The following is a 22,417-nucleotide window of genomic DNA, read 5'->3' as shown; positions in this document are numbered from 1 at the left end:
CCCTTCTCCCCGTTCTCTGTGCTGGGGGGGGACACGGGCGTTGGGGGGGCTCGGGGGGGGCTTCTCGTCCCACCCACAGCACCCCCGGGGGGCTGGGGACCCCCAAGGGCTCAGGGACTCCCCCCAGTGGGAGCAGGTACCCCCCAAAGGGCTCAGGGACCCCCCAGTGGGATCAGGGACCCCCCCAAAGGGGTCAGAGACCCCCAAAGGGCTCAGGGACCCCCCAGTGGGATCAGGGACCCCCCCAAAGGGGTCAGAGACCCCCAAAGGGATCAGGGACCCCCCCAGTGGGAGCAGGTACCCCCCAGCATGACCAAGGACCCCCCCCAGTGGGCTCAGGGACCCCCAAAGGGCTCAGGGCCCCCCCCCAAAGGGCTCAGGGACCCCCCAGAGGGCTCAGGGACCCCCCAGTGTGATCAGGGACCCCCAAAGGCTCAGACCCCCCCCCCAGTGGGATCAGGGACCCCCCAAAGGGCTCAGGGACCCCCCCAGTGTCCCCCCCCCCTTACTCGGCTTTCTCGGTCTCCGCCGGGGGCTCCTCCTCCTTCTGCCCCTCCCCCACCTGCTCCCCCTCCTCCTGGGGGGCGAAGGGGGGGTCAGAGGGGGGGTCTGGGGGGGGGGTCACATCCCCCGGACCCCCCCAAACCCCCCTCAGTCCGAGCACGGCCCTGGGGGGGCTTTGGGGACCCCCGTCCCTGTCCCACCCCCCACAGGGGACCCCAGGGGTCCTCCCCCCACCCTGAGACCCCCCCAGATCCCCCTGTGCCCCCCCCAGGGGCCCCCAAAATCCCACTGACCCCCCTGGGACCCCCAGAATCCCCCCAGGGACCCCCAAAATCCCACTGACCCCCCTGGGACCCCCAGAATCCCCCCAGGGACCCCCAAAATCCCCCCAAGGACCCTCAAAATCCCACTACCCCCTCAAAGGACCCCCGGAATCCCCCCCAGGGCACCCCTAAATCCCCCTGTCCCCCCCCCAGACCCCCAGAATCCTCCCCAGGGACCCCCAAAATCCCACTGCCCCCTCAAAAGACCCCAGAATCCCCCCCAGGGCCTCCCCAACTCCCCCTGTCCCCCCCCCAGACCCCCCCCCGTGCCCCCCCGGCCCCCTCACCCCGCTCTTCCTGCGCAGGATGGGGGTCCCCTCTGGGGTGGGGGGCTCAGCCGCGGGGGGCTCCCCGATGTCGCCGAGCCCCCCCGGGGCGTCGGGGGGGGCCAGGCCCCTGTAATGGGGGGTCCTTGCGCCCCCCCCCCGGCCCCGCCGGCGCCGCCTTGGCCTCGGGCCGCCGCCCCCCCCCCTCCTCCTCCTCCTCGCCGTCGCGGGGGGGGCTCTCGGGGCTCTCCTCGGGGGGGGGGCCCGGCTCGGGGGTCCCGCCCTCGTCGGCGCCCGCGGCCTCTCCCCCTCCCACGGCGTCCTGGGTGGGGTCCGGCATGGAGGCCAGCACGTCGATGACCCCCAGGCGCTGCGCCCCCTCCACCAGCGTGCCCCCGAACAGGGACCCCCAGGCCAGGCGGCCCAGGGCCCGCAGCACCCCCAGGGCCCCCAGCAGCCCCCGGCCGCCGCCCGGCCCGCGCCCGCGCCCAGCGCCCAGGCCAGCTCCCGCGCCGGCCTCCGCCGCAGCCGCCGCAGCCGCCGCCGCCAGGCCAGGGGGCCCCCAGCAGCCTCTGCAGCCCCCCCGGCGCCGCCGCCGCCGCCGCCCCCCCCCTCGGGGCCGCCCCCCGGGCCCTCCTCGTCCTCGTCGCCGTCCTCGTCCTCGTCCTCGTCGTGCGGCGGCTCCTCCTCGGAGATGCGCGAGGCGATCTGCATCTCGAAGATGGTGTCCTCGCAGAAGTTGACGAAGAGCTCCATCTTCTCGGCCTCGCCGCCCTCGTTGACCACGTCGAAGATGAACTGGCGCTTGGACTCCTTGACCTGCGGCATCTCCCACTGCGCCTTGTTGGCGCCGCTGATCTCGAAGTAGATGCGCTCGATGCGCCGCGCCGCCCCCATGATCTCGATGCGGCCCAGGAAGGGCCGGAAGTAGTCCAGGATGCTCTCGGCCTGCTCCAGGAAGGTCTTGAGGCGCTGGTCGTGCGGGACGTGCTCGGACAGGTTGGTGAGCAGCACGGCCACGTTGAAGCCGATGTCGCGCGCGGGCTCCTGGAAGCGCTGGGCGAAGCTCTCCACGTCGATCATCTCGTTCTCGTCGGCCTCGGAGCACGAGAGCAGGAACTGGATCTCCTCGGGCTCGTACTGCTTCTGGCTGTCCATGGCCTTCTGGAAGTCCTTCTTGGAGATGAGCCCGCGCGGGTCGGTGACGAAGTGGCGGAAGGCGTCGGAGGAGACGATGTCGCGCAGCTTCAGGAACATGTCGAAGAACTTGAGGATCATGGTGACGTTGCTGGAGGACTCCACCAGCATGTCCACCATCTGCCGCGCGATCGTCCCGTTCACCACGTTCCCTGGGGGGGGCACGGGGCGGGTCAGGGGCTGGGGGGGCGCCGGGGGACCCGCGGGGGGCACGGGGACACCGCGGAGGGTCAGCGGGCCCAGGGACACCTTGGGGGGTCAAGGGACACCTTGGGGGGTCAGCGGGCCCAGGACACCTTGGGGGGTCAAGGGACACCTTGGGGGGTCAGCGGGCCCAGGGACACCTTGGGGGTCAAGGGACACCTTGGGGGGTCAGCGGGCCCAGGGACACCTTGGGGGTCAAGGGACATCTTGGGGGGGTCAAGGGACACTGTGGGTGGGTCAAGGGACACCTTGGAGGGTCAAGGGACACCTTGGGGGGTCAAGGGACACCTTGGGGGGGTCAAGGGACACTGTGGGTGGTCAAGGGACACCCTGGTGAGTGAGGGGACCCTTTGGGGGCCAGGGGACACCCCAGCAGGCCCAGGCACACCTTGGGTGGCCAAGGGACGTGGGGACACCTCGGGTGGTCCCGAGACACCCTCAGGGCCGTGGGGCCACCAGGGGAGGTCAGGGGACACTCTGGGGGTCAGGGGGCACCCCCGGGGGGCACAAGGGACACTCTGGGGGTCAGGGGACCCCTGGAATGTCACAGGACACCCCTGGGGGGCACAAGGGACACTCTGGGGGTCAGGGGACCCCTGGAATGTCACAGGACACCCCCGGGGGCACAAGGGACACCCCGGGGCCACCCCGGCACCTTCGAGCAGGGACAGCAGCATCACCACCATGTCCTTCTGCAGGTCCAGCAGCTCCTTCAGCAGCCCCAGTTGGGACGAGTCCTGCGGGCCAGTGCTCCCAGTTACCTCCCAGTGCTCCCAGTTACCTCCCAGTGCTCCAGTTACCTCCCACTGCCCTACCAGTTACCTCCCACTGCCCTCCCAGTATCACCCCAGTAACCCCCAGAATGTCCCAGTGCCATCCCAGTCCCCTCCCAGTGTCCCCCAGTGCCCTCCAGTGCCCTCCAGTGCTCCCAGTGCCCTCCCACTGTGCCCAGTGTCCCCCAGTGCCCTCCCAGTGCTCCCAGTGCCCACCTGTGCCAACTTCTTCATCATGTGGGCGAAGACGTGGAGGAACCCGACGACGGCGTCCCAGAGGCGGGAGTGGGCCAGGCTCTGCTGGTTCCCAGTGCAGGGGCCCTGCAACGGGGGACACTGGGCATACTGGGAGCACTGGGAGCACTGGGAGCGCCAGGCTCTGCTGGTTCCCAGTGCAGGGGCCCTGCAACGGGGGACACTGGGCATACTGGAGCACTGGGAGCACTGGGAGCACTGGGAGTGCCAGGCTCTGCTGGTTCCCAGTGCAGGGGCCCTGGGAATGGGAGACACTGGGCGGGACCCCCTGGGACCCTCGAACCTCCCTGGGTGGGTTTGGGGGGTCCCAGGTGTGTTTGGGGGCTTTTTGGGGGGTCCCAGGTGTGTTTGGGGGTCCCTCTCACCTGGATGTACTCGCTAAGGCTGTTGAAGACCTGCCTGGCCACGGGGGGTTTCGGGGGGGTCCTGGGTGGGTTGGGGGGGGCTGTGGGGGTTTTGGGGGGGTCCTGGGTGGGTTTGGGGGTCCCTCTCACCTGGATGTACTCGGTGAGGCTGTTGAAGACCTGCTTGGCCATGGGGGGGTTTGGGGGGGCTCAGGTGGGTTTGGGGGGGCTGTGGGGGTTTTGGGGGCTGTGGGGTTTTGGGGGGGTCCCAGGTGTGTTTTGAGGGGGGTTCTGGGGGTCCCTCTCACCTGGATGTACTCGGTGAGGCTGTTGAAGACCTGCTTGGCCACGGCCATGGCCTTGGAGAAGTTCCTCTTGCCCTGCTCGTCGATCACGTCCTTCCCCGAGTAGTACCAGTAAAAGTCACTGATGGACTCCTGGGGACGTGGGGGGACATTGGGGACATTTGGGATGTCATGGGACACCATAGGGACACAGGGGGACAGGGACAGGGGGACACAGGACCAGTAGTACCAGTAAAAGTCACTGATGGACTCCTGGGGACGTGGGGGGACATTGAGGGGACATTGAGGGGACACTGGGGACACTGTGGGACACCCCAGGGACACGGGGGGACACCCCAGGGACACAGGGGGACATGGGGGGACATGGGGGGACCCGGGGGACCCGCTGGGTGTCACCTGCAGGCGCAGCAGGTAGTCCACGGTGCAGATGATGATGTTGATGGTCGTCGTGTTCCCCGTCTGCGTCCGCAGGTAGTTCTGGAAGTCTGGGGACAGCCCGGGGACAGCCCGCGGTCAGCCGGGGGTCACTGGGGGTCCCGTGTCCCCCCCTGTCCCCCCCTGTCCCCCCGTCCCCGTCCCCACCGTTGTTGTGCCCCTCGCAGAGCAGCTGCAGCAGCCGGAACAGGTCCTGGGTGAACTCGTCGTCCGACATCACCTTCTCCCCTGGGGGGACACGGGGGGGACACGGACACGGGGGGTCACCTGGGGCACGGGGACACCCCAGGGGGGCACACTGGTGGGACAGGGACACCCCAAAATGGCACGGGGACACCACTGAGTGACACAGGGACACCCCTGGGTGGCACAGGGACACCCCGAGGGGGCACATTTTGTGTGACAGGGACACCCCAAAATGGCACATTGGTGTGACAGGGACACCCCAAAATGGCACGGGGACACCACTGAGTGACACAGGGACACCCCTGGGTGGCACATCTGTGTGACAGGGACACCCCAAGATGGCACAGGGACACCACAGAGTGACACAGGGACACCCCTGGGTGGCACATCTGTGTGACAGGGACACCATTGAGTGACACAAGGACACCCCTGGGTGGCACATCTGTGTGACAGGGACACCCCTGAGTGACACAGGGACACCCCCGGGGGGCACATTGGTGTGACAGGGACACCCCAAAATGGCACGGGGACACCACTGAGTGACACGGGGACACTCCAGGGTGGCACATCTGTGTGACAGGGACACCCCAAGATGGCACAGGGACACCGTTGAGTGGCACAGGAACAAGCAGGGTGGCACTGGGGACACGGGGGTGGCACAGGGACAAGCGGGTGGCACTGGGGTGGCACTGGGGGCACTGGGGACACGGGGGTGGCAGGGGGTTAGCAGCAGCAGCAGCAGCAGGAAGGGGACACACGAGCAGGGACACGGGGACAGGACACCCCCCTCCTGCCCCCCAGCCCCTACAGCGACCCCTGACCCCACAGACCCCCAGCCCTGTCCCCCAGAGCCCCCTCTGGCCCCCCCAGCCCCCTAAGGACCCCCAGCCCTGTCCCCAGAGCCCCCAGAACCCCCAGTGCCCCCCAGATCAGCCCCACAGCCCTCTAAGGACCCCCCAGCCCTGTCCCCCCATGGACCCTCCACACACCCTCCTACAGCCCCCCTTTAGCCCCCCAGCCCAATAACAGACCCCCAGAGCCCCCCCAGCCCTATAACCCCCCAGATCCCCTCTGTGACCCCCCACTGGAGCCCCCCCAGCTCTATAACCCCCCAGATCCCCCCTGTGACCCCCCATTAGAGCCCCCCCTGGCCCTATAACCCCCCCATCACCCCTGTAGCCCCCCCGTGGCCCCCCCCCCCATAATTACCGTTCTCCCTGCTGATGACTGCCAGCCGAGCCGGGGGAGAGAACACACCGTGAGCGGGGGGGGGTTTGGGGGGGGGATTGGGGGGCCAGGGAGGGGCTGGGGGGGGATTAGGGGTTTGGGGGGGTCAGGGAGGGGCTGGGGGGGGCAGTTGGGGTGGGGGGCATTAGGGGTTTGGGGGGGAATTGGGGTGGGGGGGGAATTAGGGATTGTGGGGGGATCAGGGGGCAATTAGGGTTGGAAGGGGATTGGGGGGGAATTGGGGTTAGGGGTAATTGGGGGGGGCAAAGGGGGGTGAGAATCAGGGATCCGGGGGGGGCATTAGGGGTTGGGGGGCAAGAGGGGTGTGTCAGAGGTTTGGGGGGGGCATTAGGGGTCAGGGGGTCGTGAGGGGGAGAATTTGGGAGGAGGGGGGAATTAGGGGTTGGGGGGGCAATAGGGTTGGGGGGATTGGGGAGGGGGCTTTGGGTTTGGAGGGGTATGAGGGCTGGGGGGGCATCAGTAATGAGGGGGTCTGGGGGGTTCAGGAGATTGGGGGGGGCAATTAGGGGGCTTGGGGGGCAATCAATTAGGGGGTTTGGAGGGTTCATTAGATTTTAGGGGCCATTAGGGTTTGGGGGGGCAATAGCGAGGGGGGCACTAAGGGGGGGCTCCAAGGGGGGGTTCCAAGGGGGGGCATTAGATTTTGGGGCCGTGCTGAGATTTTGGGGGCTCAGGGTGCACAGCGGGGTTGGGGGGGGTTGGAGCAGCGTGGGGGGGTTTTTGGGGTGCAGAACTGCCCCCCCCGCCCCGGTCCCACCCCCCCTCCCTCAGGGGGTGCCGGGGGGTCCCGGCCCCCACTCACTGGTGCCCTCCTCGGTGACCATGCCCAGCCCCTCGGCCTTGTTCTGCCGCTCGAACGCGTTCAGGTCCAGGACGCTGCGGGGGGGGGGTCAGGGGGGGCCCCCAAAATAGGGACACGCCCTCCAGATCAACCTGATCCCCCCCCAGATCCACCTGACCCCCCCTCAGATCCACCCGACCCCCCTGGGATGGACCCGACTGATCCAACTCCCCCTCCCACTGGAGGACCCCCAATGCCCTCGGGGCGCCCCCCCATTCCCAGGAGGTGACCCCAATTCCCAAGAAGTGACCCCAGTGCCCCCAGGGTGCCCCCAATTCTCAAGAGGTGACCCCAACTCCCAGGAAGTGACCCCAATTCAAGTCCTGTGGGGTGCCCCCCATTCCCAGGAGATGATCCCAATGCCCCCGGGGTGACCCCATTCCCATCCCACCCCATTTCCACCCCATTCCCATCCCCATTCCCATCCCATCAATCCCATCCCATCCCATTCCCATTCCCATTCCCATTCCCATTCCCACCCTCCCCACCTGCAGGTTTGCATCAGGGCCTGGACGCTCTGGAAGAACCCGACCTCGCGCTTCGCCTTCAGGTACTCCAGCATTTTCTGGGGGGCACGGGGGGGTCAGGGGGGGTCAGGGGGGGACCTGAGGTACTCCAGCATTTTCTGGGGGGGCATGGGGGGACCAGGGGGACAGAAATGCCCCCATGAGGGGACACAGGGGGGGACACACACAAGGGACACCCCGAGGGGGCACAGGGGGGACACAGGGGGGGACACACACACAGGGGACACCCCGAGGGGGCAGAGGGGGGCACACACAAGGGGGGGCACACACAGGGGACACCCCGAGGGGACACAGGGGGACACAAGGGGAGGACACACACAAGGGACACCCCGAGGGGGCAGAGGTGCCCCCCCCTCACCTGCTGCACGTCGGCGTTGCCCCCGTTGAGGATGGAGATGCCCAACTTGAGGGTGGAGGAGACCATGGCCCCCCTCTCACCTGGGGGGGACACACGTGTGTCATGTGTGTGACATGTGTGTGAGTGACACGTGTGTGTGTGTGTGTGTCACAGCCCCCCATGGCCCCCCTCTCACCTGGGGGGGACACACGTGTGTCATGTGTGTGACATGTGTGTGAGTGACACGTGTGTGTGTGTGTGTGTCACAGCCCCCCATGGCCCCCCTCTCACCTGGGGGGGACACACGTGTGTCATGTGTGTGACATGTGTGTGAGTGACACATGTGTGTGTGTGTGTGTCACAGCCCCCCATAGCCCCCCTCTCACCTGGGGGACACACACGTGTGTCATGTGTGTGTGTGTGTGTGTCATTTGTCTCTCTCACACAGGGGGGTCTCTCAGGGGTCTCTCTCACACAGGGGGGTCTCACACAGGGGGGTCTCTCAGGGGTCCCTCTCACACAGGGGGGTCTCCCAGGGATCTCTCAGGGTCTCTCAAGGGTCTCTCTCAAACAGGGGGGTCTCTCAGGGTCTCCCAGGGGTCTCCCAGGGGTCTCGGGGGTCTCTCAGAGTCTCAGGGGATCTCTCAGGGGTCCCTCTCACACAGGGGGTCTCTCAGGGTCTCTCAGGGGTCCCTCTCACACAGGGGGGTCTCCCAGGGGTCTCAGGGGTCTCTCAGGGGGTCTCTGAGGGTCCCCCTCACCCTTGCAGGCGCTGATCATCTGCAGCACCATCTCGGCCGCCCCCCGGGTGTGCAGCCGGGCCTGCTGGGACAGCAGCTTCTGCTTCTCCATCTCCTTCTCCTGCGGGAAAACGGGGGGGCACGGGGGTCAGGGGGGGTCACGGGGCATCAGGGGGGTCACAGGGGTCAGGGGGGTCACAGGGGTCAGGGATTTGGGGGGCAAAGGGGGGTCACAGGGGGAGGTTCAGCAGCTTCTGCTTCTCCATCTCCTTCTCCTGGGAGGGGCACGGGGGGGGTCAGGGGGGTCACAGGGGTCAGGAGGGGCCTGGGGGGGTCACAGAGGTCAGGGAGGTCAGGGGGGGTTTTGGGGTCCCCCCCACCTCGAAGGAGTCCTCGGCTTCTTCCTCTTCCTTCTCCTCTTCCTCCTTCTCTTCCTCCTCCTCCTCCCCCGCGTGGCAGCTCTGGGGGGGGATGGAATTTAAGGGGGGGCTCCCCAAATTAGCCCCACCCCCCTACCCAGCCTTTTGAGGGGGCCCCAAAATCCCTGGGGATGCCCAAAATAACCAGGGAAACCCCCCAGTCCCTGGGGACCCCCCAAGTTCCTGCCCCCCACCCTCAGTCCCCCCACCTTTGAGTGCCCCACCCTTGGGGACCCCCCAAATCCCTGGTGATCCCTCCCAATCCCTGGGAACCCCCCAATCCCTGGGGATCCCCCCCCAATCCCTGGGGACCCCCCAAATCCCTGGGGATCCCCCCCAATCCCTGGGAACCCCCCAATCCCTGGGAACCCCCCAATCCCTGGGGATCCCCCCCAATCCCTGGGCCACCCCCCAAATTCTAGGGACCCCCCCAGTCTCTGGATCCCCCCCAAATATCCCTGGGGACCCCCCACCCTCCAGGGACCCCCAAAACCCCTGGGAACCCCCTCCCCAATCTCCAGGTCCCCCCTCCAAATTCTGGGGGCCCCCCAAGCCCCGGGGACCCCCCAAGCCCCCCCATGTGTGGGGGTCCCACCTTGGCCATGATGCCGGCGTAGGCCATGTACAGGTGATCCTGCTCCAGGTGACTGTGGATTTGGGGGGGGGGGCACAGGTTGGGGGGGGCAGGGACCCCCCCAGCCCCCCAGGAGGGGTCCCGGGGTGGGGTGACCCCCAAAACACCCCCCCGGGGGGATTCTGGGCCCCCCCCCAGGTTTTGGGTCCCCCCACCCCCCCCAGTGGCATTTTGTGGGATTTGGGGTTTCGGGGTCTCCCCCAGGTTTTGGGGTCTCTCCAGTGGGATTTGGGGTCCCCTGGTGGGATTTGGGGTCCCCTGGTGGGATTTGGGGCTTCAGGGTCCTGTCCGATGTGTTTTGGGGTCCCTCCGGTGGGGTTTGGGGTTTGGGGTCCCCCCCCATGATTTGGGGTCCCTGAGGTGTATTTTGGGCTCCCCAGGGTGTATTTTGGGGTCCCTGGGGTGTGTTTTGGGGTGATCTGGGCACATTTTGGGTACCTCTGCTCAGTCAGGGCCGTCCTGCTGAAGTGCAGGATGAGCTGCTGTGTTTGGGTGTGTTTTGGGGTGATCTGGGTGTATTTTGGGGTGTGTTTTGTTACCTCTGCTCGGTCAGGGCTGTCCTGCTGAAGTGCAGGATGAGCTGCTGTGTTTGGGTGTGTTTTGGGGTGTGTTTTGGGGTGTTTTGGGGTGTGTTTTGTTACCTCTGCTCGGTCAGGGCCGTCCTGCTGAAGTGCAGGATGAGCTGGTGTGTTTGGGTGTGTTTTGGGGTGATCTGGGTGTATTTTGGGGTGTGTTTTGGGTACCTCTGCTCAGTCAGGGCCGTCCTGCTGAAGTGCAGGATGAGCTGGTGCAGCGGGTCCGGCCGCGCCTCGGCCTCTTCCTCCTCCTCCTCCTCCTCCCGGCCCGACTTCTGCCCCCCCAAAAAACACCCCCTGGGGTCAGGGCTGTCCCCAGAGCCGGGGGGGGATCCCCAATCCCACAGGGGGGTCCCCAATGCCAGGAGGGGTCGGGGCTCACCGAGAGGTCGTCGATCATCCGGTCCTCGAAGGGCGGCTGCTCCCGGCCCAGCCACGAGAGCCGGTACGACTCCAGGAACATGTTACACGCCCGGTGCCTGGGGGGACACGGGGGGGACAGGGGGGTCACCTGGGGGGGCACCCGGGGCACCTGGGGGGGCTCCTGGGGCACCTGGGGGCTCCTGAGGGTCACCCCGGGGCAGCCGCGGTCACCCAGGTGTCACCGAAGGGCTCACGGGGGTCACCCCGGGGGCCCCAAACACCTCCAAGATCGTTCCCAGTGGCTCCCCAGAGCCTCCCAGTCCCCCCAGAGGGGGTCTCAGGGTGCCCACCCCCCCTCCCAGTGCCCCCCAGTGCCCCCCAGTGCCCCAAGCCCCACCTGGGCAGGTTGTAGAGGGGGGTCATGCGGAAGCAGGCGACGACGGCGCGGCGGCGCTGCTTGGACAGGAGCTTGTGCCACACGGCCTTCTTGGACTTGTAGGGGTGCTCTGTCTGTGGGGGGGTCACATGGGCACCCCAGAGACACCCCGGGACCCCCCAGGCCCCCCCGGAACCCCCCCAATCCAGGGACAGCCCTGGGACCCCCCTGGGACCCCCCCCCCCAGACCTGCTCGAGGTGGTGGAGCATGGCCGACACCTCCTGCACCCCAGGGACCCCCAAACCCCCCTGGGACCCCCTTGGGATCCCCTAAATCCCCCTGGGACCCCCAGGGACCTTCTTGGGAGCCCCCAAACCCCCCTGGGACCCCCCCAGGGCCCCCCCCAACCTGCTCGAGGTGGTAAGAGCACGGCCGACACCTCCTGCACCCCAGGGACCCCCAAGCCCCCCTAGGACCCTCCAAGGACACCCTGGGAGCTCCCAAGCCTCCCTGGGACCCCCAAACCCCCCGTGTCCCCCCCGACCTGCTCGAGGTGGTAGAGCACGGCCGACACCTCCTGCACCCTCCTCACGACCTGCTCGGGGGTGTCGGGGTCCTCGTCCCGCCCGGCCTGGCGCACCAGGGCCATCTGCCAGCGGGCTGAGCCCGTGTTCTCCACCTGGGGACATCATTGGGGACATTGGGGACATCATTGGGGACACCCCTGGGGACACAGGGTCATCTGCCAGCGGGCTGAGCCCGTGTTCTCCACCTGGGGACATTGGGGACAGCATTGGGGACATCATTGGGGACAGCATTGGGGACATCATTGGGGACAGCATTGGGGACATCCCTGGCGCACCAGGGCCATCTGCCAGCGGGCTGAGCCCGTGTTCTCCACCTGGGGACACATTGGGGACAGCATTGGGGACATCAGTGGGGACACCCCTGGGGACACAGGGCCATCTGCCAGTGGGCTGAGCCCGTGTTCTCCACCTGGGGACATCATTGGGGACATCACTGGGGACATTTGGGACATCCCTGGTGCACCAGGGCCATCTGCCAGCGGGCTGGGGACACTGGGGACACTGGGGACATGGGGAGGACAGGAGGCCACGGGGAGGACACCCCTGGGGATGTGGAGACGTTGGGGGGCCACGGTGGGACGTGGGGATATGGAAGGACACACGGAGGACACGGGGACACACAGAGGGGTCCCAGGGGGGTCCTGGGGACACGAGGACCCTCTGGGGACACTGGTGGCCCGCTGGGGACACTGGTGGCCCGCTGGGAACACTGGTGACCTCCTGGGGACGGTGCCAGCCCACCTTGCCCTGCAGGTGCAGGTTGTTGTGCAGGAACTCCCGAACCTCCTCGTCCGTGTCCTTCTGCAGGGGGGGGACAAAGGGGACACCTCAGAGGGGCCCAGGGCCTGGGGGGTGTCCCCAAACCCTGGGGGGTGTCCCCGAGCCCAGGGGTTTGTCTCTGAGCCCAGGGGGGTGCTGAGGGTCCCAGGGGGGTTCCAGGGGGGGTCCCTGTCACCCCCCAGGGCGTATTGGCCCTTGGCCAGCACAATGTCCCCGAGCCCAGGGGTCTGTCCCTGAGCCCGGGGGGCTGTTGGGGGTCCCAGGGGGGTCCCAGGAGGGTCCCAGGGGGGTCCCTGTCACCCACCAGGGCGTATCGGCCCTTGGCCAGCGTGATGAGCTCCTGGTCAGCGGGGGAGCACATGTTGAGCCCGATGGGCAACATCTTCTTGAGCGTGGCCACGATGAGCGACGTGTGCACCGAGTACCGGTCGCCCCGGCGGCGCTTCTTGGAGCGCTCCTGCTCCGAGCCACCCCCCTGGGGACAGGGGACAGGGGGTCAGTGCTGGGACCACCCCCCTGGGGACAGGGGGTCAGTGCTGGGATCCCCGGGGGCACCCATCGCTTCTTGGAGCGCTCCTGCTCCGAGCCACCCCCCTGGAGACAGGGGACAGGGGGTCAGTGCTGGGACCACCCCCCTGGGGACATGGGGAGGGGTCAGCTCTGACCCCCCGGGGGTGGGACAGCAGCACCCATCGCCCCAGCACCGCTTCTTGGAGCGCTCCTGCTCCGAGCCACCCCCTGGGGACAGGGGACAGGGGGTCAGTGCTGGGACCACCCCCCTGGGGACAGTGACACAGGGGGGTCAGTGCTGGGACCACCCCCAGGGACATGGGGACAGGGGGGTCAGTGCTGGGACCACCCCCTTGGGGACACGGGCAGGGGTCCGTGCTGGGACCCCCGGGGGTGAGACAGCAGTTTTGGGGGTCCTGGCCGACGTGGTCCCCTATTTCAGGACCCCCAGGTGGGGTGTTGGGGGGTCCCGGCCGTGGTGACCCCACAGAACAGCACCCTGGAGGGGTTTTAGGGGGTCCTGATCCCACACTTCGGGATCCCCAGGTGGAGTTCTGGGGGGGTCTCAGGTGTGGTGGTCCCCTATTTCAGGACCCCCAGGTGGGGTTTTGGGGAGTCCTGGCCATGGTGACCCCACAGAACAGGACCCTGGGGGGGTTCTGGGGGGTCCTGGCCAAGGTGGTCCCATATTTCAGGACCTCCAGGTGGGGTTTTGGGGGGTCCCAGGTGTTGTGGTCCTATAGGTCAGGACTCCCAGGTGGGGTTCTGGGGGTCTCAGGTGTGGTGGCTCCACAACAGGACCCCCAGGGGGGGTTTGGGGAGTTCTGCTCCCATATTTCACATTCCCCAGGGGGGGTTTTGGGGAGTTCTGCTCCCATATTTCACATTCCCCAGGGGGGGTTTGGGCGAGTTCTGCTCCCATATTTCACATTCCCCAGGGGGGGTTTTGGGGAGTTGTTATCCCATATTTCATATTCCCCAGGTGATGTTTGGGGGGTCCTGGCCGTGGTGGTCCCATATCAGGACCCCCAGGTGGGGTTTGGGGAGTTCTGCTCCCATATTTCACATTCCCCAGGGGGGGTTTTGGGGAGTTCTGCTCCCATATTTCACATTCCCCAGGGGGGGTTTTGGGGAGTTCTGCTCCCATATTTCACATTCCCCAGGGGGGGTTTTGGGGGGTCCTGGCCGTGGTGGTCCCACATTTCAGGTTCCCCTGGTGGAGTTTGGGGGTCCCGGCCGTGGTGACCCCTCTGAGGGGTCCTGGGGGCCCCCCCAGCCCCCTCCCCCGCTAACCTGGCCGTCTCCAGACTGGGAACAGCACCCGGAGCCGAGGGGGGAGAGAAGAGACACCGTTAGGGACCCCCAGGGGGGGGGTGGGGGGCAGGAGGGAGGAGATGAGGGGGTTGGGGGGCAGGAATGGGGTCAGGGGGGCAGGAATGAGGTTTGAGGGGCAGGAATGGGGTCTCAGGGGGGCAGGAGGGGAGGAGATGGGGATTTGGGGGGCAGGAAAAGGGTCAGGGGGGCAGGAATGAGGTTGAGGGGGCAGGAATGGGGTCAGGGGGGCAAGAATGGGGTCGGGGGGCAGGAATGAGGTTTGGGGGGGCAGGAATGGGGTCTGGGGGGTCAGGAGGGGAGGAGATGGGGATTTGGGGGGGACTGGGGGGAACGGGGGGTTGGGAGGGATGGAGACCAAGGGTTTGGGTGGGGTTTGAGGTCTCGGGTGGGTTTAGGGGTCCCAGGAGGGTTGGGTGGGATGGGGACACCTGGGATTGGATGGTCTGGGGGTCGTTGGGTGGGTTTTTGGGGTCCCAGGGTTGGGTTTTGGGATGGTTTGGGGGTCCTGGGTGGGATTTGGGGTCCCAGGGTGGGTTTGGGGATGGGTTGGGGGTCCTGGGTGGGATTTGGGGTACCAGGGTTGGGTTTGCGGGTCCTGGGTGGGATCTGAGGTCCCAGGATGGGTTTGGGGATGGTTTCAGGGGTCACAGGACGGTTGGGTGAGATGGAAATATCTGGGGTTGGGTGGGGTTTGGGGGTCCTGGGTGGGTTTAGGGGTCCCAGGTGGGTTTGGGGGTTGGGTGGGATGGAGAGCAGAGGGGTGGGGGTCCCATGGGCAGGGGGAGGGGCCGAGTCTGGGGGCTCTGGGGGTGCAGTGTGGGGTCTCTGGGGGCTCAGTTTGGGGGCTCTGGGGGCACAGTCTGGGGGCACAGTTTGGGGGCTCTGGGGGCTCATTTTGGGGTCTCTGGGGTGCAGTGGGGGGGTCCCACCTTGGCCATCTTGCTCTTGCTGTCGGCCGTCAGGAAGCTCATGTTGTTGATCTCGTTCTGCACCACAAAGTTCTGCTCCTCACGCTTGAAGTTCTGCCGGGGGGGACACACAGAGGGGTGAGGGGACCCCCCACAAAGGCCCCCAGGCCCCCCTCGAGCCCCCCAGAGCCCCCCACTCACGTGGGACTTGGACCAGTAGATGAAGACCTCGCCCACCATGCGGAACAGCTCCTCGGCGTCCTCGTTGGGCTCCGTCAGCCACTTGGCCCTGGGGCAGCGGGGACACCGGGGGGCACCTCTGTGGGTCACAGGGCCCCCCATGGCCCCCCATGGCCCCCATGTCCCCCCCATGTCCCCCCCCACGTCCCCCATGTCCCCCCATGTCCCCCCACGCCCCCCATACCTGCTGTTGTCCACATAGCGGATGAGCAGGGGGTACAGGGCGTACAGGTCCCCATGTGTCCCCCCATGTCCCCCATGTCCCCCCATGTCCCCCCATGTCCCCTCACATCCCCCCATGTCCCCCCACGCCCCCCATACCTGCTGTTGTCCACGTAGCGGATGAGCAGGGGGTAGAGGGCGTACAGGTCCCTGCAGAGCACGGAGAACTCGTCCCTGATGAGCAGCTCGGCGTCCTCGCCCTCGGCCTTGCCCTCGAGCCGCAGCTGCTCCTCCTCGGCCACCACCTTCCCCGCGCGCTTGCGCAGCCGGCCCAGCGTGGGGATGAAGTGCGAGCGCAGCAGCTCCGGCCGCGCCTTGCTCACGATGGGCTGGGCGAACACTGCGGGGCAACGGGACCCTCAGGGCACCCACGGGCACTCCAGCCCCGGCAGGACCACCCAGGGCCACCAGCAGCATCCTGGGACTGCCCAGGGCCACCTCCATCCCCTTTGACACCACCCAGGGACACCTCCATCCCCTTTGGGACACCCAGGGACACCTCCATCCCCTGCAGGACCCACCCAGGGCCACCTCCATCCCCTTTGGGACACCCAGGGACACCTCCATCCCCTGCAGGACCCACCCAGGGCCACCTCCATCCCCTTCGGGACCACTCAGGGCCACCAGCACCATCCTGGGATGGCCCAGGGTCACCTCCATCCCCTTCAGGACCACCCGGGGCCACCTTTGTGACCACCCACGGCCACCACCATCCCCTTCAGGACCCACCCAGGGCCACCACCATCCCCTTTGGGACCACCCAGGTCACCACCATCCCCTTCAGGACCCACCCACGGCAACCACCATCCCCTTTGTGACCACCCATGGCCACCACCATCCCCTTCAGGACCACCCCGGGCCACCAGCACTGTTCTGGGCCCCCTGAGTGCCGCCCCCCGTGCCCCCCTGACCCGCCAGCCTCTTCATCCAGGAGGCCTCGTCGATGCCCAGGTTGTTGACGACGATGCGCAGGATGTGGCCCAGCAGGGCGTTGAGGTGGTGCCCGGTGACCGCCGTGGCCCAGGGGCCCTGCGGGGCGGCGTCGGGGCCGCGCTCCCACCAGCGGGGCAGGTAGTGGCACAGCATGGGCAGCGTCACCTCGATCACGTGTGGCATCTCCGTGTAGCGCGCGCCGGAGTCCGCCAGGCCCCCGATGTCCCCCATCAGCCGCTCCAGGTCCGGCAGGTCCGGGCACAGCTCCTCCACCCGGTCAGGGAGACCCAGGACTGGGGGGGACAGGGGGTGCAATGGGTCAGGGGGGGCAATGGGTCAGTGGGGGCACAGCTCCTCCACCCGGCCAGGGAGACCCAGGACTGGGGGGGACAGGGGTCAGGGGTCACCCACAGTGTGGGGGGACATCCCATGGCATGGGGGGCACCCAAAGGGAAGGGTGGTGAAGGTGACACAGGGGTGGCACAGGTGACAGGGAGGGTGACCCGGGGGTGGCACCCACGGGAACGCTCACAGGGGGATGCAGGGGGGACAGGGGTGACATTGGGGGGTGACACAGCAGTGACACAGATGACCCAGGGATGACCCAGGTGACCCAGAGGTGACGCAGGTGATGTGGGATGACCCAGGTGACCCAGAGGTGACCCAGGGATGACCCAGGTGACCCGGGGGGTGACCCAGGTGACCCAAAGATGACCCAGGTGACCCAAAGATGACCCAGGTGACACCCACGTGCGCGCTCGCGGGCGCTCTTGGTGCTGTACACGGAGCAGGGGTTCAGGTGGTTGAGCTGCGGCTCCAGGAAGGCGACGGGCATGGCGGCGGCCAGGCGGGCCAGGCACTCCCCCAGGGCCGGCCTCTGTCTGGGGGGGGACACAGGGGACATTGGGGTCACCCCATAGCTCCCCATGGCTCCCCATGTCACCCCATGGCAGCGGCCAGGCGGGCCAGGCACTCCCCCAGGGCTGGCCACTGTGTGGGGGGGGACATTGAGGGGACACTGGGGTCACTCCCTGTCACCCCATGGTGGTGGCCAGGCGGGCCAGGCACTTCCCAAGGGCTGGCCACTGTGTGGGGGTCACTGCCAGGACATCGGGGTCCCCACCTGTCGACGTGAGGCCCGCGGGCGGTGCCCAGGCTGTAGATGCTGCACAGGATGCGGTAACAGGACACCTGCACGTCGTCCACTGCGGGGACAGGGGGGTCACCCGTGTCCCCAGCCTGTCCCCGTGTCCCCAGCGTGTCCCCTCCATTGTACCCCCATGTCCCCATGTCCCCCCTGTGTCCCCCTGGTGTCCTCCCATGTCCCCCCTGTCCCTGTGCCCCCCCTGTCCCTCCGTGTCCCACCCCGTCCCCTTGGTGTCCCTGTGTCCCCCCATGTCCCCCCTGTCCCCCCGGTGTCCCCATGTCCCCCCTGTCCCCCTGGTATCTCTGTGTCCCCATGTGCCCCATGTCCCCCTTGTGTCCCCCCCTGTCCCCCTGTCCCCCCCATGTCCCCCTTGTGTCCCCCCCATGTCCCCCATGTCCCCATCTCCCTGATGTCCCCCCATGTCCCCCCTGTCCCCCCCATGTCCCCGTGTCCCCGGTGTCTCACGGATGACGTCGTCCCCGAACTGGTGCTGTGCCAGGTGCTCGAAGAGGGCAGTGAGGACGGGCAGCAGGGCCACCGAGGTGTAGGTGACCTGGGCCACGCCCTTGGTGGGCGCCCGCGTGGGGGTCCCGCGGCCCAGGCGCAGCTGCTCCCCCAACTTCTCCATGTCCTCGGCCGCCGACTCGAAGAACGAGCGGAGCCCGGCCTTGACGATCTCGGGGCCGGACTTCATCACCGTCCTGGGGACAGGGACAGTGACACAGTGACACAGGGACATGGACAGGGACACAGGGACACAGGGACATGGACACTGACACAGGGACACAGGGAGCACAGGGATACAGTGACACACTGACACAGGGACACAGGGACACAGGAACATGGACACTGACACAGGGACACAGGGAGCACAGCCCGGCCTTGACGATCTCGGGGCCGGACTTCATCACCGTCCTGGGGGCAGCGGGGACATTGGGGACATTGGGGACATTGACAGGGACACAGGGACACAGGGACACTGACACAGGGACACAGGGAGCACAGCCCGGCCTTGACGATCTCGGGGCCAGACTTCATCACCGTCCTGGGGGCAGCGGGGACATTGGGGACATTGATAGTGACACAGGGACACAGGGACACACGGCCACAGGGACACGGGGACACACGGCCACATGGACACACGGACACGGGGACACAGGCAGTGTCCCCACCTGGCGTCCAGGGAGCGGGCCAGGATGAGCAGACAGTTCACCACGGCCGGGGCGTCCGTGCCTGGGGGGACACGGGGACATTGGGGGGGGACACCGGCGGTGTCCCACCCTACCCAGCACCCCCCCAGTGTCCCCAGTGCCCCCCCAGTGTCCCCAGTGCCCCCCCAGTGTCCTCCCAGTGTCCCCAGTGCCCCCCCAGCCATCCCCACACCCCTCCAGTGCCCCCCCAGTGTCCTCCCAGTGCCCCCCAATGTCCTCCCAGTGCCCCCCAGTGCCCCCCAGTGCCCCGTTACCGAAGAGCGAGACGCGGTGCCGGACCAGCGCGGCCAGTTTGCAGAAGAGGCTGGGGGGGGACACGGGGTGGGGGGGTCAGAGGGGTCCCCAAAGCCCCCCAGGAGGGGACGGGGGGGTCCCTGATTCTCCCTAGATGGGGGGGCACAGGGGGGTGCCTGGGATTGGGGGTCTGGGCACCCCATAACGGGGGGTTTGGGGGTCTGGGGGCCCAATAATGGGGAGTCTGAGGGCCCCATAACCGGGGTGTTTGGGGTCTGGGGGTCCCATAACCGGGGTGTTTGGGGTCTGGGGGTCCCATAACTGGGGTTTTTGGGGTCTGGGGGTCCCATAACCGGGGTGTTTAGGGTCTGGGGGTCCCATAACCGGGGTGTTTGGGGTCTGGGGGGTCCCATAACCGGGGTGTTTAGGGTCTGGGGGTCCCATAACTGGGGTTTTTGGGGTCTGGGGGTCTCACCTGGTGATCATCTCCTTCTCCTTGTTGGAGGCATGGCCGCCGCTGCCCAGCACCTGGGCCGGGGTGGACAGGAAGTACAGGCAGTGGTTGTGGAAGTACTGGTTGATGAGGGGCAGCAGGATCTGGGGGGGGGTCAGGAGGGCAGGGGGGGGTCAGCGGGACCCCAAAACCCCACAGGGAACCAAATAACCCAGAGAGAACCCAAAAATCCCACAGGGGACCCCGAATGGCCCATGGGAGCCCAAATGTCCCACAGACACCCCAAATAACCCAGAGATCCCAAATATCCCATAGACACCTCAAATAACCCAGAGAAACCCCAAATATCCCACAGACACCCCAAATAACCCAGAGAAACCCCAAATATCCCACAGACACCCCAAATAACCCAGAGATCCCAAATATCTCATGGAGACCCCAAATAGCCCACAGACACACCAAATACCCCACAGACATCTCAAAAGCCCACAGGAATCCCAAATACCTCACAGAGGCCCCAAAAAGCCTTTAGGGGATCCCAAACACCACACACCCCACAGGGACCTCAAATATCCCACGGGACCCCCTACAAACACCCACGGGGACCCCAAAACCCCATAGGGGACCCCAAAATCTGCCCAGAGATGACCCTGCCCCGCCTGCCCCCAGCTTGGATTTCCCCCCCATTTTGGGGTCCTCTCCCCATTTTGAGGTTCCCCCCCCCTTTGGGGTCCTCCCCCCTTTTGGGGTCCCCCCGACCTTGGCGAAGAACTTGATCTCCTGCTCGTGGGGGGATTTCTCCACCCTCCCGCTGCTCACCACGGCCTCTGGGGGGGCAACGGGGGGTCAGGGGGGATCCCAAGGGTCTGGGGGGTCTGAGGGGTCAGGGGGGATCCCAAGGGTCTGGGGGGGTCTGAGGGGTCAGGGGGGGATCCCAAGGGTCTGGGGGGGTCTGAGGGGTCAGGGGGGGATCCCAAGGGTTTGGGGGCGTCTGAGGGGTCTGGGGGGATCCCAAGGGTTTGGGGGGGTCTGAGGGGTCAGGGGGGGATCCCAAGGGTTTGGGGGCGTCTGAGGGGTCTGGGGGGATCCCAAGGGTCTGGGGGGGTCTGAGGGGTCAGGGGGGGATCCCAAGGGTTTGGGGGGGTCACAGAGGGTTTGGGGGGAATCCCAAGGGTTTGGGGGGGTCTGAGGGGTCCCCCGGGGGCTTTGGGGGTCCCCCAGGCTCGGGGGTCTCACCCAGGTGGGCGATGAACTCCTGGGCGATGTCCCACTGAGGGCTGGGGGGTCACAGAGGGTTTGGGGGGAATCCCAAGGGTCTGGGGGGGTCTGAGGGGTCTGGGGGGATCCCAAGGGTTTGGGGGGGTCTGAGGGGTCTGAGGGGTCCCCCGGGGGCTTTGGGGGTCCCCCAGGCTCGGGGGTCTCACCCAGGTGGGCGATGAACTCCTGGGCAATGTCCATCCAGCGCAGCAGCTGCTGCAGGAACCCGAAGGCGAAGCGTTTCTCGATGGACGACGTGTCCAGTTCCATGTCCTTGAGCCCCCTAAAAACAGGGGGGGACCCCAAAACTCAACAACCCCCCCTGCTGCTCCCCCAAATCCCCCCCTGTTCCCCCAAACCACCCCTAGGCCCCCAAATCCCCCCCTGCTCCCCCCAACCCCCTCCCTGCCCCGAGACCCCCCAGGCTCCCTGTGCCCCCCCCTCAAGTCCTGAGTCCCCCCCAAATCTTGGGGTCTTCCCAGATTTTGGGGTCCCCACCTGGATTTTGGTTGTCCCTCGATCCCCGAGTCCCCCCCAGCCCCTGGTTCCCCCTGAATTTGGGGTCCCTCCCCGAGGGTTTTGGGGTCCCTCCTTGGGTTTTGGGGTTCCCCAGTGGATTCTGGGGTCCCCCTGAATTTTGGGGTCCCCCCCAACCACTGAGCCCCCCCATCCCTGAGCACCCCACCCCCCATCCCTGGGCATCCCCCCAATCCCTGACTCCCCCCATATTCCAGGTTTCCTTTGGGATTCCAGGTCCCCTCCCAAAGGGGTTTTGGGGTCCCTGAGGGTGTTTGGGGTCCCTGGGGGTGTTTTTGGGGTCCCTGAGGGTCTCTGGCTCCCCAGGGGGTGTTTTTGGGGTCCCGGGGGTGTTTTTGGGTTCCCTGTAGGTGTTTTTGGGTTCCCTGGGGGTGTTTGGGATCCCTGGGGGTGTTTGGGCTCCCTCAGGGGTGTTTTTGGGGTCCCCGAGGGTGTTGGGTGTCCCCGGGGGTGTTTTTGGTGTCCCCAGGGGTGTTTTTGGGTCCCCAGGGGTGTTTTTGGGGTGCCCCCTCACCGGGTCACGGCGTATCCGTGGAGCTGCAGGAACTTGAGCAGCTCCTGGGCCTTCTCCCGGTCCCGGGCCTTCTCCTTGGCCGTCAGGGTGTCGTAGGGGACCAGGAGGGGGTGCGACCCCCCCCCTGCACCCCAAATTAGCACCCGAGCCCCCAGAATAACCCCGGAGCCCCCCCGAGCCCCCCCCAGCACCCAGGGGTGCCCCCACCCCTTCTCCCTGGCCCCCAGTGTGTCTTGCAGGGACCACCCCCACCTGCACCCCAAATTAATCCCCTGAGCCCCCCTGGACCCCCCAGATTTGGGGGTCCGGGGGGTCTCACTCTTGGCCTTCAGCTCCCCCTGGGGGGCTTATAGGATCTCCCCCAGATTTGGGGTTTGGGGGTCTCACCCCTGGTTCCCCTGGGGGTGGGGGGGCCCTGGGGGGTCCCCGGGGTCCCCCGGATTTGGGGTCTGGGGGGGGTCTCACCCTTGGCCTCCAGCTCCAGCTTCTTCTTGCGGCCCCACGTGTTGTGATAGTTCTCGGCCAACTGCTCTGCCATGGCCTGGGGGGGCAGGGGGGGCTCGTGGGGGTCTGGGGGAGCTTCTGGGGGGGCCTGGGGGTGCCTCTGGGGGGTGACCCCTGAGGGAGACCCCAGGGGACACGGGGGGACACAGGGGGAGACCCCCGTGCAGGGCTGTGGGAGGACACGGGGGAAT

General features: G+C 67.1%; 1 protein-coding gene across 1 annotated transcript in view; it reads right to left on the bottom strand.

The window, feature by feature from the left end:
• Positions 1 to 5: 5 nt before the first annotated feature.
• LOC127465192 (ryanodine receptor 1-like) overlaps positions 6 to 22,417 on the bottom strand; it is a gene marked incomplete at both ends in the record, with an annotated part of 39,804 nt that continues 17,392 nt past the window's right edge. Inside the window, 38 exon segments of the mRNA XM_051775699.1 lie at positions 6 to 21; positions 510 to 577; positions 1,115 to 1,235; positions 1,237 to 1,607; positions 1,610 to 2,442; positions 3,150 to 3,231; positions 3,484 to 3,588; positions 4,175 to 4,303; positions 4,568 to 4,656; positions 4,754 to 4,834; positions 6,002 to 6,019; positions 6,843 to 6,916; positions 7,370 to 7,446; positions 7,767 to 7,846; positions 8,507 to 8,606; positions 8,866 to 8,946; positions 9,500 to 9,551; positions 10,282 to 10,388; positions 10,496 to 10,592; positions 10,874 to 10,986; positions 11,398 to 11,532; positions 12,182 to 12,241; positions 12,525 to 12,695; positions 14,024 to 14,038; positions 14,995 to 15,087; positions 15,175 to 15,262; positions 15,535 to 15,775; positions 16,347 to 16,661; positions 17,119 to 17,249; positions 17,492 to 17,573; positions 17,981 to 18,216; positions 18,688 to 18,748; positions 18,981 to 19,030; positions 19,436 to 19,557; positions 20,174 to 20,241; positions 20,839 to 20,954; positions 21,723 to 21,846; positions 22,188 to 22,263. Coding sequence (XP_051631659.1) covers positions 6 to 21; positions 510 to 577; positions 1,115 to 1,235; positions 1,237 to 1,607; positions 1,610 to 2,442; positions 3,150 to 3,231; positions 3,484 to 3,588; positions 4,175 to 4,303; positions 4,568 to 4,656; positions 4,754 to 4,834; positions 6,002 to 6,019; positions 6,843 to 6,916; positions 7,370 to 7,446; positions 7,767 to 7,846; positions 8,507 to 8,606; positions 8,866 to 8,946; positions 9,500 to 9,551; positions 10,282 to 10,388; positions 10,496 to 10,592; positions 10,874 to 10,986; positions 11,398 to 11,532; positions 12,182 to 12,241; positions 12,525 to 12,695; positions 14,024 to 14,038; positions 14,995 to 15,087; positions 15,175 to 15,262; positions 15,535 to 15,775; positions 16,347 to 16,661; positions 17,119 to 17,249; positions 17,492 to 17,573; positions 17,981 to 18,216; positions 18,688 to 18,748; positions 18,981 to 19,030; positions 19,436 to 19,557; positions 20,174 to 20,241; positions 20,839 to 20,954; positions 21,723 to 21,846; positions 22,188 to 22,263 — 4,878 coding nt within the window.

The sequence above is a fragment of the Manacus candei genome, unplaced genomic scaffold (assembly GCF_025592945.1).
Source record: "Manacus candei isolate 608988 ecotype Guabito, Panama unplaced genomic scaffold, ASM2559294v1 h1tg000335l, whole genome shotgun sequence".
In the NCBI taxonomy this organism is placed as follows: domain Eukaryota; kingdom Metazoa; phylum Chordata; class Aves; order Passeriformes; family Pipridae; genus Manacus; species Manacus candei.
The sequence above is the reverse complement of the archived record's forward strand: the minus strand, read 5'-3'. Positions and strand labels throughout refer to the sequence as shown.